Below are 20,089 nucleotides of genomic sequence, written 5' to 3'. Positions count from 1 at the left end.
AAAAGTACACTAAAATTAACTTAAAATGATTTCACACACATATATCTATATAAAAAACTGATTAACCATAATGCTGTAAAAGTGTTTTATTCATATATAATATCTTTATATTTACACATATACCAATATGCGCATTCCTATGTTAATTATATTTACATCACATAGACCTATTAATTCCATTTCAATGTTTCAAATTTATATAGATCAAAAATAAATAAAATCTATATCAATTTAAAAAAAATTTCCATATAACCATTTTGTGATAATTTGGAAATTATCACCATTTTAAAGTAATACCCCATAATGATATATATAATTACGAAAAAAAAAAAATATATATTTACTACAAAAATATATTACATATTTTATACTGCCCAATGAAAAAAAATTTAATGGAAAATATTCGCTAAAAATTAGTACAGTGATATAGGGGGAATATGATATTATATATATAATAGCATAAATAAAAAAGGAGAGAAAAAAATAAAGATATATATAATAGAATAAATAAAAATCAGAAAGAGAAAAATGCATGTTGCATATATAATAGCTAAATAAAAATAGGAAAGTAGAAAAAAAACGACGTAGCTTGTAGCCAATTAGCATATAATTCCTATGAAAATGATATTGCAGAAGTATTATGTATATATATGAGGAAAATAAAGCACATAAAAAATTATGAAAAAAAAAAATAATAAACAAATAAATGAATGAATAAATAATAAACAAATAAATGAATGAATAAATAATAAACAAATAAATGGATGAATAAATGATGTGGCTACACTCATATTTAAAAGAAAGTTGAAAAGGGCCAAAACTTGAGAATATTTAGAAAGTGAGTTATAGAATTGGTAAACACATTAACAAAATCGTCGTTAAAAAAAATGTGGGTAAAATGAATTTCCGCCCAAATAAACTTTTGCTTTTAGTAACAAAAGGAACAAAAAATGAAATTAAAAAATTTGTTAGCAGTTTTTCTGGAAATGTAGAAGAGGTCTTAAGTGACAATGGGAATAACAAAAAATGGAAAAAGGAAATTGAAAATTTAAGAAAAAATGAAAATAATAAAGAAAAAAAAATGTGTGATGTTGACATTAAGGAGCTTAATTATATTATTCAAAAAGAGAAAAGAAAAAAAATCCAAGATAGAATAAAACAAGAAAAGAATAAAGAAGAAAATTTTGATGATATAAACGAATTACATGGTAGTGAAGAAACTAGCTTATGTAACAAAGGAAATGAAGAAAACATAAATTTATTTCAAATAAATACTTTTATGAAAAATATTAACTTAAACAAAAATAAAATGCTCGAACTTGAAGAATGCATAAATTATTATGATAAATGGAACACTGAGCAAATTAATTATATAAATATGAAAACAGCCGAAAAAAAAACGGTTGTGATAAATAAAAACGATAATGATAGCAATGGTTATAGTTTTAGCAATTTGGATAAAAATATGGATAAACATGTGGATAGTATAAATAATTATTATGATTTATTTTTTGAAAACGATGAACATTCAGAAAAATTAAAAAACAAAAATTATTATAATAGTTTGTTTAACGAAAATGACCCACGCTTAACATGGAGTGTCCAAGATGATATATTTTTTTCAAATCTAGATATAGAATTTTTTAATAATTATTCAGATCATAATTATTCACAATTTTTAGAAACCCTTGACCATAAAAAAAATGTCTACTTGGATTATATTGACAAAAGAAAGCCAATTAAATTTTTAAATAAATATCAAGTGATTGAAGTTTTAAATGATCATGCTAAGAATTTGTTTTTATCGGATACCGCTCAAAGTAAGGAATACGATATTTTTATAAATCAAGGTAATGCCACTAGCAACCCATTTATTAATGAAAGTGCTAGCCAAAATAGTAGTAAAAATAATAGTAAAAATAATAGTAAAAATGCAACTAGCCAAAATAATGCCAAAATGGACATGCCATCCCATATGAGCAATTCTATAATATTTAGCAAAGAATGTATATTACATACCATTTTAAAAATAAACTATACAGAAAATAACCATTTTGAAAATTATATATCTCAAATCGAAGAAATTAACACTAATGATTTAATAAATGAGGTTAGTTCGACACAAAATGATACTACTAGTAACGAATTTTTTGAGAACTTTGACAAAGGAAATAACGAATTATACTTTAACCTTATTAAACGAATAGAATTTATTGCTATGTCTTTTAGTGTGCAGGAAATTATTTTTATAATTTCTTTTTTTTATATAAAAAAAATTCCACAATTTGATATCCTCAACAAATTTATTCAAAATTTTTTGATTAATTTGTATCTTTTAAAAGTTGAAGATGTTTTAATTTTATTAAAAATTTATGGAACTTGGAAAAATGCTTATGACGATTTTATTCACGTCCTCTTAATTTATTTTTTTAACATAAAAATGATGATACCAAATCAAAAAAAAACAACAACATCCCATTTAAAACAACCCATTAATTCGAAACTAAATAGGAAAGAAATAGAGAGTAAAGAAAATTCTTATATTGACTCAAAAAATGGTGAAATATTTTGTTCATATAACGATAGTATTTTTTTAGAAATTTGCCTGAACAACAATATAAAAATAAATAATTCATTACAAATTTTTTATTCAAAAAATAATTTAAAATTTTATGATAAAAAATATTTTTTATTATTATTCCAATCTTTTTATAAGTTAACTGACCATAAAAATCAGGAATTATTTTTTAATTCAATACAAAATTTTCCATTTTTTTTTGGAAATTTTAAATTATTAAACAAAATATCATATTTACGAAATATATTATATGAGCTAAAAAATGGAGACCAAAATGTAAAGTTGTCTCTTAGTGAGTTGGAAAAAATTTTAGGTTCAATAATTCACATGAACAGTTCAGAATTTGTTGAAAATTTAAAAAATTGTTTAGCTAGCTATTATTACGATAAAGATAGAAAGTTTTTATTGGGAAATATTTCTAATGACATACAAAAATATAAAATTAAAAAAAATAATGATGAAAAATTTAGTGAACTAATTTTAAACGCAAATGTGTGTGTAATTAATTTTGTTATTTTTTATAATTTATTAATAAAAAACTTAAAAGAATTAATGTTTTTTTCTTTTTTTAAAACTACACATTTATTTGATGCAATAAAAAATGCAAATTTTTCAGAAAATCAAATTTCAGTTTTAAAAAATGATATTTATTTCCCTTGCTTGGTTAAGACAAAATTTAGTACAAAATCAGAAAAAGAAGAAATAAGTAACCGATTGAAAATTGAGAATTATTCCAAAGAAATAGAGACAACATTTATTGAAAATAATTTAGATATTTTTAATGATATTACAAAATTAAAATATATTTTTACATGTGAAAAGGAAGATATAAACAATTTTTTATATCATTACAAAAAAATAAGTGTGCAAAATATTCCTATAAGTTTTATAGTAAATTCGATATATTTTATTAATGAATATTTGTCTAATTTTAAAAATATATTTGAAACAATACAAAAATTTAAAACAGATATTCTTTATATTCTTTCATTTTTATATTCAAAATATTTGGTTATTTTAAACGGTTTAAATGAAAATAAAAAAAAAAAAAAATTATTATTTTCATTTTTGGAAAAAATTATACCATCACCATTTGGCAATTTTGATCAAAATGAAACAATAGACAAAATAAAGGAACTAAATAATTTTATTCCATTTTGTGAATTTTACAAATATAGAAAATTAAATCAAATAAAAGAAGAAATTATAGAAAAAAATAATCCAATTGTAGATTTGCAATTTTGTAAAAATAATGTTATAATAAGTCAAAATATTATTAATACTATGTTTTTAATATTTATTAATTATTTTAATTACATAAAAGAAAATTATATTTCTAATAACTTTCCAAATATATTAAAAATAATATTAACAATTTCTTTATATATTCATATTTCCAAAGGAGGAAATAATATTAAATATGAAAATCATTTTATTCATGAATTTATGTTTTTAAAAAAAAAAAAAAATATTTCGAGCAATGTAAATAATATATCTAAAGTAACTGAAAAATTGGTACATAATTTATTAGACACAATTATTTCTTTTTTTTTAATTTATAAATCTAAATATTATTGTATGCGATTATATGATAGTCAACTTATTCAAATGGTTAGTTCATTTTCTTATTTTTATTTTTCATTATCTTTATATGAAAATAAAAATATAAAATATCAAAATGAAAGCAAACAAAATAAAGCACACATTTTTTATAACGATATTTTCAGCTTGTTTATTGAAGATTTATGTAAATTAAATTTTGAACAAATTTCGGAAATAAATAAATTAAAAATATTTGAAGCAACAAATATAATATTTATTTTAAACACATTAAATAATATTTCAAAAAATCAAAATGAAATTATTTTTTTATTGAATAAGACAATTAAATATATTGTAGAAAATTATATTTATATTAGTACAGAAAATTATAAATATATTATAAAGCCATGTCAAATTTTAAAACAAAACCAACACATTTTATTAACATATGACATCTTTGATTTGGTGCATTACCAAAAGCTGATGACTATTCTCGAAATAGAAGACAAAGAAAATAAATAAAATAAACTCTAGAGACACTTTAAAAACAGTTTTACAAAAAAATATAACAAATTTCAAGAAACATTATCTTACTTTTGATATGCATAATTGACAACATTTCGCTCAATTAGGCGAGACATTTTACATTGGAGGGGGACCTCCATGTTGTATAATTTTTTATATTTTTTCATTCATCTTTCATTTTTTTTTTCATTTTTTTTTCATTTTTTTTTCATTTTTTTTTCATTTTTTTTTCATTCATTTTTTCATAAAAAGACAAATTATAATCATGTTAACAAAATTGACATAAATTGTTTGTTTTATAATAAAAGCAAAAAATATAATATATTCTAATATTTGATATTTTGAAGAAATTTGAGAAAAATTACCAACACGTACATACATATGCATGAGTAAAAAAGAAAAAGATTTTTTTCATATAGGAATATAAAAAATTATTACTAATCTTTATCATGTACATTTTTGAAAAATAAATAACAATAATAGCAATTTATAATAATAGCAATTTATAATAATAACAATTTATAATAGCAATATATAATACAACGGTAAAATAGTCCGACCTATGTTTGCAATTATTAATATTGTACATATAAAGTTAAATATTTTTATACCAAATCTAAATAATTCTATATAGGTAGACGTTTTGATATTTCGAAATTTTTATTATAAAAAAATAAATAATAAATAATAATACATAATAAATAATAATACATAATAAATAATAATACATAATAAATAATAATACATAATAAATAATAATACATAATAAATAATAATACATAATAAATAATAATATTTTTTTTAGTTTTTGAAAAATCGTAAAGCTTTTTTTATATATATAATTTTATTTTATATTTTAATTTTTTATGTAAAATTTAAGTTCCTATTATTCTTATAAAGGTTACATTTATATATACGTCATTTTTTTTGAATTAACTTTATATACTAATTATTATAATGTTTTATATTCACTTATTTTTTTATTAATAATAACATAAAATAATATTTTTCAACATTCTCAAATTTTTCAAATTTTTCAACATTCTCAAATTTTTCAAATTTTTCAACATTCTCAAAATTTCCAAATTTTTCAACTTCCAAATTTTTCAAAATATTTTTACTAACCTTTTTTTTCATACAAATTTATGAAATAACATTTCATAATATGAAAATAATAAATCAAGGTTTTAGTAAGTTTTGTTATATATATTTTAAGTGCTTATATAAATATTAGTTTTTTTTTTTTTTTTTTTTTTTTGTTATTATATTTTCCACCCTTAGTAAGGAATATATAAAACTAGCCAAATGTGTAAACATAAAAAGTGACAAATTGTTTAGGATATTTATTAATTTAGTTAAATTATTATTTGTTTTATGTTTTAAAAATACGAGAATTTTCATAATGCCTACATTTCCATATACATCATACCCAGCACTTGAAAAACAAATAAATGATATTATATTTCAAGCAAATTTAGAAAAAATTTTTAATATATACCCAAAAGATTTATATAATAAATTATTTAATAAATCTTCAGAAAATGGACAAAATGGAAATGTAAAAAATGCTATTAATATTGATAGAAAGATACATGAATTAAAGAAATCCAAACTTATAAATAAAAAATATACTTTTGTTTCTGTATCAATTTTATTAGCATGTTCAGCTGTTTATTTTACTTTCAAAACATTGGCAAATAAAATAATCAAATCTCCACATATAAATTCTATAAAATATATTTAAGTTATATAGGGAAATAATAAAAAGAACATATTTATATTTTTATTAAAAGCAAGATAAAATAACATGATATATATATCCTATGTATATGTTATTTGTGACATTCCAATTATTATTATTTTTTTTTTTTAAATTGTCTTTTATGTTTTCGATCATTTTTTTTTTGTACGCTAATAAATAAAATATATGTATTTGCTGAATTTATCGCCTTATAATTTGTTTTTTTGTACATGCGATTTTGGTATCATATTTTAAATTTTGTATGTACTGTTATTAAAGCTACGTATATTATCTTATATTATCTTATTTTATTTTATATTATATTTTTTTTTCACTTTTTTTTTTACACAATTGCAAACATGTTCGCATATCCCAAATTGTGACTCTTTAATGTGTTAAAAATTGAAAAAACTGTAATATATTTTTTTAATAATAATGTAAATTTATATGTATTATGCGCATTTATTTGGTTTTAAGAAATTATAAAAAATAAACATAATGAATTAAGAATGTAATTAACAACATTTTGTAAATAGCTATATATTGCATATATCAACAAAAAAACGGAAAAAAACTTCAAATTATTTTATTATATTTATTTATCCTTTTACCCGTTTATCATTACTACTACTATTACTACTACTACTACTACTACTACTATTATTTTTATTTTTGTTTTTTTTAATAAAAAAATAATAAAACAAATCAAATAAATATTAAGTAAAAATAAAACCTAAACTTAAAAATTAAATTATTAGTTTGTGTTAGCTTTTATTCTGAACAGTTCATAATTTTTTAAATAAATTGGCTATTTTCATTTTTTTTTCATTTTTTTTTCATTTTTTTTAAATAAAATATGTCTATTAAAAAAAATAAAATAACATCAAATGATAAGTCTACTAAGGAGAATAAGAAAAGGATAGGAGCAAACAACAACGATGAGGTTGGCAGGGAAAAAAACAACAAAATAACGAAACAACAAAATAATACATATTTATGCGTATTATTTTTATTAACAAAAGAATACATATTTATGCGCATTATTTTTATTAACAAAAGAATACATATTTATGCGCATTATTTTTATTAACAAAAGAATACATATTTATGCGCATTATTTTTATTTTTTAAAAATATATAGAACGATAGCTTCGATGATTTGGTTATAGGAAATATACCAAATGCAAATGGAAACATGAACAAAAAACACATTCCTAGAATGGCTCAAATATCAAAAAGTTACAAGTAAACTTAATATTGATTATTAAAATATGATAAATAGTGAATTTATGAAAACATATATATTTGCTTGTTTTTTTTTCATACATAAGCATATCCATTTTTATTTTATTGCTTTTTTCAGAAAATTGGAAAAAGAAAAAAAACTATTAAACAGTCTCGAATCGAAAGAAAAGGAAAAAACAAAACATCTTCTGAACGTTCAGAAAGCTATACTTAAATCTAAAGGAGAAAAAGTTTATGTAAGTTGAAAATATTATAGTCATAATATATATAATACATATTATGCCCTAAAAATAATGATGTATAATATTGTTGATTTTGCAAATTTATTTTTAACTTGCACATTTTAGGATGAAAAAAGTCTCAAAAATCGAAAAAAAAACATTTTAAAAAAAAAAGAAAAATCAAGAAAAAGATGGAACAATAAAAATGATGAATAGTCCCACAAAATATATGCTATATTTAGTGTAAACACATTGTTAACAAAATGAGGAAATATAATAATTGAGTGAAGATAAAAAACGGATATATATACTTATTACACTGGAGTATGTATATATATATATATTTCATAGGAAAATTCACACTTTTGGGGATATTTTAATTTTATACACAATTTGAAAATAAGATTTAGAGGCCAAACGAATGAAGATAATTATTTACGTAAACAAAATATCCAACATCGTTAGTTACTGGTTTATATAAATGTGGGGGTAAGAAAATTCGTTTTCTTGAAATAATGCCAAAAAACACAATTGTCCACCATAAAATATGAACAATAAATAATATGAACCGGACAGGAAAAGAATTACATTCTGGTAATATCATCATATCAAGAGTTATAACATATAATTGAAATAAATTGAAAATATGAATAATTCTTATAACAGTTGGTATCGTTTTGCACAATAATCCTAACATATAAATAAATAACGGCGAATTACCTGGATATATTTTATTATTTTCGATATCTACCGCTAATGAATATCCAATACATTTTATTAAATATATAATTCCAATCAAAATCCATAAAATTGAAAAAACATAAACATTTGATGACGCTGCACACACTATTTCTTCTTGTATTCTTAATGAAAAATTAATATATCCTGATATAAATATTATTCCTCCTATTATGTAGCAAACAAATGTCCAAAAATAGTACGATATTACACTTAAATTAAATATTTCATTGAAGAAATTATAATAGCAGTCTTCTGAACTTATTTCAAATTGAGGGGGTTTTGTGCTTATATCACTACCATTGCTACTAGCGCTTTCGTAAGATTCGTCACTTTCCATTTAAAAAAATATATATAATAATAATAAAGCCTTTATAACATATACGTATATTCGTGTATAAATGCTTTTACTCGTACAAGAATTATCAATTTTAAAGTGCTACTTCCATTTGTAATTTTAGCTATCCCTTCAAATAATTATGCACTGTTCATACAAAACTTGCCAAAAAAGTGACCAAAATGTGTGCAAAGGTATTGAAAAGGGGGAAAAGCTAGCTATTTTAAAAAATCGCAAAAAAAAAGAAAAAAACGTATGAACAAAATCTTTAAATAATGAACAGGAATTAATTGTTTTGTCAATATATATCTTTTGAATATTAAAGTAAATTTTTATTGTTTACTTTTTTTGTATCTCATATTTGGTTTATTATTTTTACATTTTTAATTTCGTCTTTTTTTAACTTATTGGCATTTTTTTTGTTACTTTTTTCGTCTTAATCTGGATTTCGAAAATCAAGAATTTTTGCATAAATTTTTAAAACAAAAAATATTATTATTACATTTTTTTTTTTATTATTTAAAAATGAGAAAAATAAACACTTTTATTAATAGTATATAATTATTTTTCTCCGAGTTCACTTAAAAAAAATATCTACAAATACACATGGTACATTTTTTTCAAAAAAAAATAAAAAGGGAAAATCATACACACAAAATGAGCAAGTAATGAATAAGTAGTGAATATGTAATGAATAAATAAATGAATAAATAAATAAATAAATAAATGAATAAATAATGAATAAATAAATGAATAAATAAATGAATAAATAAATAAAGGGTAAAAAAGCAAACAAATTTTAAAGTATTTAAATTTTCACAAGGGTATTCACGTAGTTATATTTATAAGCCATATATATGACAAATAATTCGGTTATTTAAAAAAAAAAAAAAAAAAAGAGACAAAACAATACATGAAATAATATAAATTATTTTTTTTTATAAGAAATTATAATAAAAATATTTGTATATATATTAAATATTTTAATTTCATTATATCAAATTTTCTATACATTTTGTTTTGTTCTAATTATCCTATATGTTATTTTTTTTTATTGATTTTCTAATTTTTTTTTTTTCTTTTCTTGATAAGTTTTTGCCATAATATTTCCCTTTTACCTTTTCGACTTTAAATTTGGTATTGATATATTCTAATAAAAAAAAAAAAAAAAAAAAAAAAAAATTATTAAATATTGGAAATTGGTAAACATTGGATGTATATATTTGGACATATAACTTATTATTGTTTTTATTATTTTTTATAAGTATACTTGTATTATTAAATAAGTATGGAATATTTATGGGTGTATAATAAGAGTTTATTAATTTTGTTAAATTATTTATTTGTTCATGTAAATTAGACAATTCATTATTTTTATTTTCCGTTTTTTTTATCCCAATTAAACTAGGATTATTTAAACAATTAAATCCGCTTGATTCAATATATCTATTAAAAAAAATATTAATACAAAAAGGTTATATATTTATATAAGTATACTATTGAATATGATTTTTGCCAAATAAGACATGGAGATAATAAATATATTTTAATTTATATAAGCATGCATAAATGCTTAAAATGGATTTTTTTTTTTTTTTTTTTTTTTTTTTTTTTTTTATTACTCTTTTTCGATCAAAACAAAATGTACATTCTTTAATGAGGCTATTATGGGAATATGCTTATAAAACTTTTCATACCTACGAAAAGAGAGCAATAATAAATGAATAGTAACAAGCGCATTCTATGGGTTTTATTTTTCATTTTATTAGGGTAAGCAAAGAACTATATATACACATTTGTGCCCTTTTTTATTTTTATCGATTTTTTTAATTTTATCTATTTTTTTAATTTTTATTACTGAACAGTTTTAATCAATATGATGGCCTCGATCTTATCATCGTCTAAGCCATCTTTTATTTCGTCATGCTTTAGAAACAGGCTTGCTAATGATTTATCTTTGCTAATAACTCTATAACAATATAAAAAGGTGAAAAGTGTAAAAAGGTGGAGTGTAAAAAGGTGGAGTGTAAAAAGGTGGAGTGTAAAAAGGTGGAGTGTAAAAAGGTGGAGTGTAAAAAGGTGGAGTGTAAAAAGGTGGAGTGTAAAAAGGTGGAGTGTAAAAAGGTGGAATGTAAAAAGGTGAACAATAGAAAGGGAAGCGGTTGCTTTATAATATTATATATGAAAATGTTATGTAAACAATATTTAAGAAATAATACATTTTAATTTGGAAAATATTTTTTTTTTTTTTTACTCGAATAACAATTTAAGTATTTTGCTACTTTTATCTTGATCTAATGGAGTTCTGTAAAAATAAGTAAATAATTTTCTATTGCTTTCTATTATGAAAATAAAAAAATTATATATATTTTTTTTTATTCTCTTTTTTTGGTAATACATATTAACGTTGTATGGCGACTCCATTACTCTTTTTATTCTCGTTTTTGTTCGTTCTTCCATTTTTTATTTTTTTCGATAAAAATATGTAGAATTTAATTAAAAAAAAAAAATAATAATTAAAAAAAAATATAATTAAAAAAAAATATAATTAAAAAAAATATAATTAAAAAAAAATATAATTAAAAAAAAATATAATTAAAAAAAAATATAATTAAAAAAAAAACAGTGTGTGTGTAGGGTGGAAAACAGCCATATATCAAAATTATAACTTTTTATATGTTTCAACGTTTTGTTCTTAAATTCATGTATATATATATATAACTATATCATTTTAATTTTTTCATTGTTCTATCTTTTTTATATCTATTTCATTTTCCACTATTTTATATGTTAACAATACATATATATTGTTATATTTTTTTTTTTACTTATTTTCACTTTCTATGGAATGGTGTCATTTTTTTTCCATAATTTTTTTTTTTAATTTTATTTTTAAGTATTTATGTCATCACTTATTCAATCTTTCACCTTTCCATCACAATATCAATACAAGAATATTTTAATTATATGCATAAATCGTAATAAATAAATAAACAAATAAATAAATAAGTATGAACTTTTTTTGACTATATGCACTTGCTCTTTTAACATTCCAACATTTATTAAAAAAAAATAATATAAAAAAAAAAAAAAAAAAAGGGAAAAATATAAAAATAAACATATAAAGAACAAACAAAGGAGGCAAAATAAAATTAACTAATTTATAATATATATATATTATATTTTTATATACTGTTTGTATATTTTTGAATTTTTCAAAATTATTATTCCCATTTCACAAATTTGTCTCTCCTTTTTTAAAAAAAAAAATGCCTGAAAAAAAAAATGGAGAAATTATACTTACAAACACTTTTTGTGCAACAGATAATGAAAAAATAATTTCAGTGTTGGAATTTAACAATGTAAAAATTCAGGTATTATATATAAAAATATATATTTTATGTATATCCTTCTATATGTCTGTTACTGTTGTATTGATATGTTAGAAATAGAAAAAAAAAAAAAAAAAAAAATCAATATATTTCCATAAATGTATATATAATTAGTAAATGTGAACTGAGCTGAAATAGGCTTGAAATATGGTAAATTATGATCGCAAATAAAATATGTATATTTTTTTTTAGGGATATATAAGAAATATAAGAATAGAAGATTTAAAATATCTGAGAAGTATCGAAACATTAAATTTAGCAAACTTTTATTTATTATATTTTTATTTAAAAGATATATATTACATTTTTTTTCATTTTATTTGTGACGTAAATAAAGACAATATAGTTATCCTAAAAAAAAAAGACGAAATAAAAAACTACTTCATATTTAATACCAAAATTGAAAATTATGATATTTTCATAAATTCACTAAAACTTTTATTTGAAAAAAATTGGGAAACAAATAAAAGGCCTATCATATTGGATGGCCAAAAAGGTTCACCACAATGTGCAGATACAAATGATGCAAATAATAAAAATGGAAAAAATGGAAAAAATGGAAAAAATGAACCAAATGAAAAAGTAGTTCCTCCCCCATACATAAACCATCTTTTAGACACAATGTATACAAAAGATAAAATGGAAATAAATAATATAGATAAATTAATAAATGATAAAATAAAAAAAGAAAATATATTTGAAAGTAATTTTGTTAAATTGAACAATAATTTTTCTATCTATAAGTTATCATATCTATATTTTAATGACAAATTAAAACGAATAAGATTGGATTATAACTTTCATTTAATATTATCAAATAAAATTCGATATAAAAAACAAAATAAAAAAAATTTAGAAAAAAAAAACAAACAAAATATGTCAATACTTGAAGATACCGAACAAAATTTTTTTCATATATATGAGCGGCTATTTTTATTGTATGTCTCACATTTTAAGTATTATATTTTTTCCTTTTTTCTGTATTTTTATATAAAATATACAAATACCAGTTATCTGGTTGATTCTAACAAGAATGAACCATATTACCATAATAATAGAAACAGTACCAATAAAAGTAGAAGCAATAGAAGCAGTAACAGTTTCGAATTTCTGTACAATCATGATGATAATTTAAAAAATCTTAGCAGCGTTATATCTCACATTTTAACATTTATAAACAATGTTTTAAATAATCTAAATAATTTATTAAATGAAAAAAAAATATCTATTGATAAGGACAAATCATTACAAGGAGAAAATTCAGAACATAAAATATATACTATTAAAATAATTAATAAAATGTTAAAAACAAAATTATTTTTTAAATATATAAAAATAGAACATATTGACCTTACATTGTCATGTATTGTTTTGGTTAATATATATAGCCAAGATTATGCACATTCATATTTTTATTTAAATAACATTTATACTAACTTGATGCATGCCTTTCCAAAATATAACGCATCAATATCTCTATGGAAACATTGTAAGGATTGTTTTTAAATTTAAACATATATTCCAATTTACTATTTATACTTTTTTTTTGTCTACACACTTTAAATCTATATTTCTTTACCATTTTTCCAATAATTGAGAAATTATGTCCATTTCCTCGAAAAATTCACATAGTTATTTATTTTTCAAATTCGCATAGTTATTTATTTTTCAAATTCACATAGTTATTTATTTTTCAAATTCGCATAGTTGTTTATTTTTCAAATTCGCATTTCTTCTTCCTTTTTGACAGTGCGGCGAGCAAACTACTTCCGTTTCTTTACGGAGATGGAGAAGATATCTTTAATAGAACGATTCTCACTTTTTTTTAACATAAAAAATATTCGATTAGATTATTTATATAGTATTTTAAAATCAGCAAATAACAGGAATAAATATTCTATCAATATAAAATTAATTGACGAATGTTTATATTTCCACAACATAGAAAGGACAAGACATTTTTTAAATTGTTTACAAATTCAAATAAAAAATGAGAAAATGTCTTTTAATATGTCTAATCGGGAAGCTATAGAAAGTAGTGATAGGTGTTTTTTATTAGATAATAAAAATGAATGCATTCAAAATTTTTTTAAAACATATAAAGAGTCCATTGAAGATTATACTTATATTATATATCAGGAAAAAAAATTTGATCATCAAAAATGTTTTTCTAAATTTGACATATCCAATATCATTTGCTTTGGATTGTAATAGCTCGAAAATATAGCGATTTGGCTCTTTTACATTATTTTTTACATTATTTTGTGCATTATTTTTACATTATTTTTTTTTTTTTTTGACTAGTTTAATTTAACATTGTCTTTTTATTTTTAAGTAAACCGCATTGATGCTCCACCCCTCCGCTTACCTGTTTAAATAACTTATTTGTCTATATAACCATATTAATTATTTTTTCATTCTTGTTTTTTTTTTGTACAAATTGTCGTAAAACACGATATAACCATATTTTTATTTATTTATTTATTTAATTATTTATTTATTTAATTACTTATTTATTTAATTATTTATTTATTTAATTATTTAATTTTGCTTGCGGACAAAATACAGTCATGAAAATACCTTTTGCTAGTACATGTCTTATTCATTTTAACAACCACACAAAATGGGTTTATATTAAATAGTTATAATAATAGTAAACATGTAAATATAGGACAAACATTCAAAATGTATGTAACAATTTAAGCAAAAAATGGAAAAAATATATTATGTGTGTAATAAGTAGGTATATAATTATCATTCCTATATGTTGTTATAATAGTTTTAAAAAGAAAAATAATATATTCGCTAGCTAAAATAATATATTTGCTAGCTAAAATAATATATTTTCTAGCTAAAATAATATTTTTTCTAGCTAAAATAATATTTTTTCTAGCTAAAATAGTATATTTACTAGCTAAAATAATATACATACATATATTCATTTTTTATAAAATAAATCTATAGTATCCTAAATATTATATGTCTTCTCTCTTGTAATTTATATTTAAGTCTTGATTTGGTTTTTTTCCTATTTCCACACAATAACTTGGCCCATTGTTATTTCTGGAATTATATATACATCGAGAGCTTTTTAATTGCATATTTTTATTTCTTTCAATTTCGCTGTTATTAATATTATTTCCATATAGCCACATATAATTAACAACATAAGGATCGTTTACACTGTTATAAAACAAAGCCTCTTTATTTCCCATTTTTTTTATATTCTACGAAGAAAAAAACGTCTAAAAATATTATTACAATTAATATGAAAAAATATATGCATGTACACAATGCCAATAAAAATATAGGGAAAAATATAAACTCTTTGATTTGAATTTTTTAGGAAAAATTAAGAAAAATGTCACAATGACAATAATAATAAAATATTAATGATAAATATTTTTAAAGGTATTTAATTTATATATTTTTATAATATTTGTCTATTTTTATAATATTTATGAACAAATCAATTTATATATCTAATTAAATGAGCGAAAAGGAGAAAAAAATATATATTTTATTTAGTAATCCTGAAAAGAGATAACTAAATGTGTGCATATGATATAAATAATTAAAAAAAAAGTTATACATAATTATGGGTTCTCTCTATATACATACATACATACATAAAATTAGGGTATAATACTTATAAAAAAAATGTCTAATAATATAGAAAAAAATTTTCTTTATTATTTTTTTAATACAAAAATAATATAAATTATATCTATATATTTTCTTTTAAATGTGATACATCCATATAGTCTTACTATTTCTCATATATATCTGTCTATAGACATATATATCCCTTTATATGTATTTTTTTTTTTTTCATTATCAAAGAGAAATATATAATTTTTTTGTTTGTTAAATGTTTAAAATAAAGAATAAAAAAACATAATAATAATATACATTGTCAAGGAAAAAATATAACCAACCAAATAATGAAAAGACAAATTTATGTTTTTTTTTTATTTTTATAAAATATTATTAATCGAAAAAAAGGGAATACAATAGAATCCAAAGGTTAGATTGTTCATAAGAAAAATAGTAAAAAAAAAAAAAAAAAAAAATTGCATCCCATTACATACATTCTTATCTTGGATATTTCCTTTATCTCATTGGGTTACATTTTTTATTTCATATATAAAGGATATCTATCATATTTTATTTTAAAATGTGAATAAAACAAGATAAGTGCTTTATTTATATATGTTGTTTTATATTTATTTTTTTTTAAAATTCTTCTATAGATGAATAAAGAAAATTTGAGCGAAAATGTCAAGAGGGTTTTAGCGAAAAAAGAAAGAAAAAAACTTAAGGAAGAAAGAGAATTATATAATGCCACTAAAATTATTAGTTCACAAAATAATGCTATGAGAAAAATCATAGCTCAAAAGCAATTAGCTTCTACTAGTTTTGTTAGCAAAATAAAAGACATAAATAAATCATTCCCACATATAAGAGCTAAAGATGATAAAAATTATATGAAAGAAAATCGAGTAAAGATTCAGGAAAAAGCTGTACTTCATAAAAAATTCCAGGAAGAAAAAGAGGAGCTTAAAAAAAAAAAACCATTCAAAATGAAGAGGTTTGAAAAAATTACTTCAAAAGTAGCTGAACATTTAAGGAAAAACGAAGCGAAAAATGAGGCGAAAAAGGAAATCGAGTCTTCGAGTGTCGTAGAAGAGGAAGAAGAGGAAGAAGTGGAAGAAGAGGCAGAAGTGGAAGAAGAGGAAGAAGTGGAAGAAGAGGAAGAAATAGAGGAAGAGGCAGAGGAAGAAGTGGAGGAAGTAGAGGAAGAGGCAGAGGAAGAAGTGGAAGAGGAAGAAGTGGAGGAAGTAGAAGCATATGAGGAGGAAGAGGTAGAGGAAGAGGCAGAAGAAGGAGAGGAGGAAGAGGAAGAAAAATACAAAAGGGAAGATGGATATGGGAAAAGTGAAGAAACTATAATAGATAAATTTCAAAAAAATGAGCGTTCTAAAAAAAATGAAAAAGGGGGAAAAGATAAATTTCATAAAAATTATGGGAAGTTGCCAAGTTATATTTTAAAAAAAAAAAAAAATATACCAGACGAATCGATGGATGCACCCCCAGGATATCGTGTTTTAAAAAACGATGAAAGAAATTATGTCTTAAAAGAATTGCATTCTCAATTAAAACAAATTAATGAAGAATATAAAAACAATAAAGATAAAGAAAAAAAAATCGACCTCGGAAAACAATTAAAAGAAATAAAGGAGTCCATCGAATTATTTAGTACCCCTTATGTTGTTGTAGACGAAAATTTCTAGTAAACAAATGAAAAAAAAAAATGGCAATTTTTTTAGTAAGCTAATTTTCACATTAGCAAAAGAGATGCATCCATAAAACAAATTATGTCCAAATTATGGCCAAATTATGTCCAAATTATGTCCAAATTATGGCCAAATTATGTCCAAATTATGTCCAAATTATGGCCAAAATTATGATTAAATTGTGTATAGATATACATAGCTATTTTTAAATGTTATAAAATTGGATGAATTATATATGATTGAAAATTATTAAAGCTTGCCCAATAAAATGATACCCTTATTTTATCACGTTATTTCAGCTATTACTTCGCCATTATCTTATGCTTGCTTTTATTAATTTTTATTACCGATTTTTTCTTGGCGATTTATTTTTTTAATAATGCATTTTACATGCAAATTACAAATTGAAAAAACGTAAAAAACGTTGTAAAAAAAGTTGTAAACATTTTTATACTAAAAATAATCAAAAAGTTCTTAAACAAAAAAAAAAATAATAATTTACTGCCTTAAATGAGCAGTTAGACGGTCAGGTAAAGTGTCCATAACACATGTTCCTAAAAAGAAAGAAAAAATATATCAAAATAATATATATATATAAAAGGTAGCATGATAAATAATGGCCATTCTTTCTTCATATCTTTCTTCATATTTCCTTCTCCGTTTTTCACTTTTTAAACATTTTTTAAATTTACCTTTTTGTCTTTGATCATCCCATTCTTCAAGCTGCTCGACAGTACAAGCAATTTGTGCTCGATAGTATTGAAATCTGAAAAAAAAAACGAAAAAATATGAACAATTCAGAAAAAGTCGGTATAATACAAAAAAAAATATGACAGTTCAGAAAAAGTCGGTATAATGCAAAAAAAAATATGACAGTTCAGAAAAAGTCGGTATAATGCAAAAAAAAATATGACAGTTCAGAAAAAGTCGGTATAATGCAAAAAAAAATATGACAGTTCAGAAAAAATAGGTACAATGTTGCACACACATATATAAACACAAATGCTACTTCACATGTTCTCACTTGCAACGTGGATCATCATCTCCAAGTTCTTTTGCACAACGACAAAACATTGTATATCTATATGCACAATGATTAAATTGATTCATTTGCAAAAATCTTGGATCCTGTTAAAAATAAAGAAAATTATAATAGTATATGTATAGAATTAATTTTTTTTTTTTACACTCCATTTTTAGAGTGTTTGATTTTGACAAAATTATATAATAGCGAGACATTATTATGTTAAAAGATAAAGAATACTATGTCAAGAAGATATACAGATTTAAAAATAAAAGTGAATATATATACACACATATATAACACATTTTCAATAAAATATTTCCATGTATAGACAAACAATGTATATTAATTTTTAATGATTTAATAATTACACTGCTGTGAGGATTTTGGGAAGTTATTTCATCATAATTTTTCATAAATTTGTGATTTAAACTATTTGACTCAGCCATTTTTAATAACTATACATTTATTATACATACATATATAATATATGCATATATAATACATACATATATATATATATTATATTTTTATTTTATACACACGCATTTATTTCTCATCGTAAATCTTTAATATAAAAATTTATATATTGGTAATACAATATTAATATAATTGCAAATTTAAAGATTATCGATAAATATATTATTTCATTATTTTTTGATGATATTTTATAAGTATATTATTTTTATCCAATTTGTGTACAGTATATTTTTGGATTTTTTTTTTCAATTTTTCGGGTTTTGATAAAAATAAAAATTTTCTATACAGCATATATCATGATTATTTTTGCTATAATTTCTTTTTATTTCTGTTATATTATTTTGTATGTAATTAATATATATATTGTTTCATTTATTTCTTTTTTTTTTTCCCCACTTTGTTAATCGAACTTTGCAATTGACCAATTTGAAACACTTCCTAAGCACTTTTATTTGTTTGCATTTTCAAAGTTTATATGAAAAGTCTATCTCGACCTACATACACAAATATGCCCATGTAAATATTTCTTATTTGTTTCATACATAATATTTATAAATAAGTATGTTTAATTTAGTATTTAATAAAGTTTTATTTATCACCATTTTGTGTGTTTTTTTTTTTTTTTTTTTTTTTTTTTTTTTATTCATGTTAAAATATCACTATGAAATATTCGACTTTGTAGCTGGCTTGTTATGATATATTTTTTTTTTCCTCAAACAGATTAGTTACATTATTTTATTTTTTGGGGTAATTTTTATTGTGATTTAATTTAATGTTTATAATAATTATTTCCTTTAACATATTATATGCATATAATTTAGTTCCAGTTTCATACACAATAATAACATATCATCCATTTTTTTTTTTTTTTTTTTTATTCAAATATTTTCCAATTCGTATTTCCATTACACAGTTAAAATATTACCCCAGTTATATTTATACTGTTTTAGTCCCATTTTAAAAATATCA

General features: G+C 20.9%; 9 protein-coding genes across 9 annotated transcripts; 5 read left to right on the top strand and 4 right to left on the bottom strand.

Annotated features, from left to right (window-relative positions):
- Nucleotides 1–898: 898 nt before the first annotated feature.
- On the top strand, nt 899–4,642 carry PY17X_0832800 (conserved Plasmodium protein, unknown function; the record flags this gene model as incomplete). Its single annotated transcript, XM_719340.2, has 1 exon — nt 899–4,642. One exon carries the CDS (start codon nt 899–901, stop codon nt 4,640–4,642), a length of 3,744 nt encoding a protein of 1,247 aa, XP_724433.2.
- Nucleotides 4,643–6,047: 1,405 nt separating this feature from the next.
- PY17X_0832700 (conserved Plasmodium protein, unknown function) lies at nt 6,048–6,389 on the top strand (the record flags this gene model as incomplete). The annotated part of the gene is made up of 1 exon (XM_022955794.1): nt 6,048–6,389. The coding sequence occupies one exon, from the start codon at nt 6,048–6,050 to the stop codon at nt 6,387–6,389; it is 342 nt and encodes a 113-aa protein (XP_022812024.1).
- Nucleotides 6,390–7,242: 853 nt separating this feature from the next.
- On the top strand, nt 7,243–8,068 carry PY17X_0832600 (conserved Plasmodium protein, unknown function; the record flags this gene model as incomplete). The annotated part of the gene is made up of 4 exons (XM_022955793.1): nt 7,243–7,329; nt 7,528–7,631; nt 7,750–7,867; nt 7,979–8,068. The coding sequence occupies 4 exons, from the start codon at nt 7,243–7,245 to the stop codon at nt 8,066–8,068; spliced, it is 399 nt and encodes a 132-aa protein (XP_022812023.1).
- A 190-nt stretch (nt 8,069–8,258) lies between these two features.
- On the bottom strand, nt 8,259–8,930 carry PY17X_0832500 (conserved protein, unknown function; the record flags this gene model as incomplete). The annotated part of the gene is made up of 1 exon (XM_022955791.1): nt 8,259–8,930. One exon carries the CDS (start codon nt 8,928–8,930, stop codon nt 8,259–8,261), a length of 672 nt encoding a protein of 223 aa, XP_022812022.1.
- Nucleotides 8,931–9,961: 1,031 nt separating this feature from the next.
- On the bottom strand, nt 9,962–11,387 carry PY17X_0832400 (conserved Plasmodium protein, unknown function; the record flags this gene model as incomplete). Its single annotated transcript, XM_022955790.1, has 6 exons — nt 9,962–10,077; nt 10,198–10,373; nt 10,550–10,624; nt 10,786–10,896; nt 11,182–11,232; nt 11,326–11,387. 6 exons carry the CDS (start codon nt 11,385–11,387, stop codon nt 9,962–9,964), a joined length of 591 nt encoding a protein of 196 aa, XP_022812021.1.
- An 809-nt stretch (nt 11,388–12,196) lies between these two features.
- PY17X_0832300 (conserved Plasmodium protein, unknown function) lies at nt 12,197–14,530 on the top strand (the record flags this gene model as incomplete). The annotated part of the gene is made up of 3 exons (XM_022955789.1): nt 12,197–12,301; nt 12,512–13,808; nt 14,070–14,530. 3 exons carry the CDS (start codon nt 12,197–12,199, stop codon nt 14,528–14,530), a joined length of 1,863 nt encoding a protein of 620 aa, XP_022812020.1.
- A 764-nt stretch (nt 14,531–15,294) lies between these two features.
- On the bottom strand, nt 15,295–15,534 carry PY17X_0832250 (conserved Plasmodium protein, unknown function; the record flags this gene model as incomplete). The annotated part of the gene is made up of 1 exon (XM_034637508.1): nt 15,295–15,534. The coding sequence occupies one exon, from the start codon at nt 15,532–15,534 to the stop codon at nt 15,295–15,297; it is 240 nt and encodes a 79-aa protein (XP_034493467.1).
- Nucleotides 15,535–16,572: 1,038 nt separating this feature from the next.
- On the top strand, nt 16,573–17,613 carry PY17X_0832200 (conserved Plasmodium protein, unknown function; the record flags this gene model as incomplete). The annotated part of the gene is made up of 1 exon (XM_022955788.1): nt 16,573–17,613. One exon carries the CDS (start codon nt 16,573–16,575, stop codon nt 17,611–17,613), a length of 1,041 nt encoding a protein of 346 aa, XP_022812019.1.
- Nucleotides 17,614–18,114: 501 nt separating this feature from the next.
- PY17X_0832100 (cytochrome c oxidase subunit 6B, putative) lies at nt 18,115–19,089 on the bottom strand (the record flags this gene model as incomplete). Its single annotated transcript, XM_022955787.1, has 4 exons — nt 18,115–18,170; nt 18,309–18,382; nt 18,641–18,744; nt 19,012–19,089. 4 exons carry the CDS (start codon nt 19,087–19,089, stop codon nt 18,115–18,117), a joined length of 312 nt encoding a protein of 103 aa, XP_022812018.1.
- Nucleotides 19,090–20,089: the final 1,000 nt, after the last annotated feature.

This window comes from Plasmodium yoelii (genome assembly GCF_900002385.2).
Source record: "Plasmodium yoelii strain 17X genome assembly, chromosome: 8".
NCBI lineage: Eukaryota > Apicomplexa > Aconoidasida > Haemosporida > Plasmodiidae > Plasmodium > Plasmodium yoelii.
Note: the sequence above shows the minus strand (reverse complement) of the source record. Positions and strands in the feature narration are given on the sequence as shown.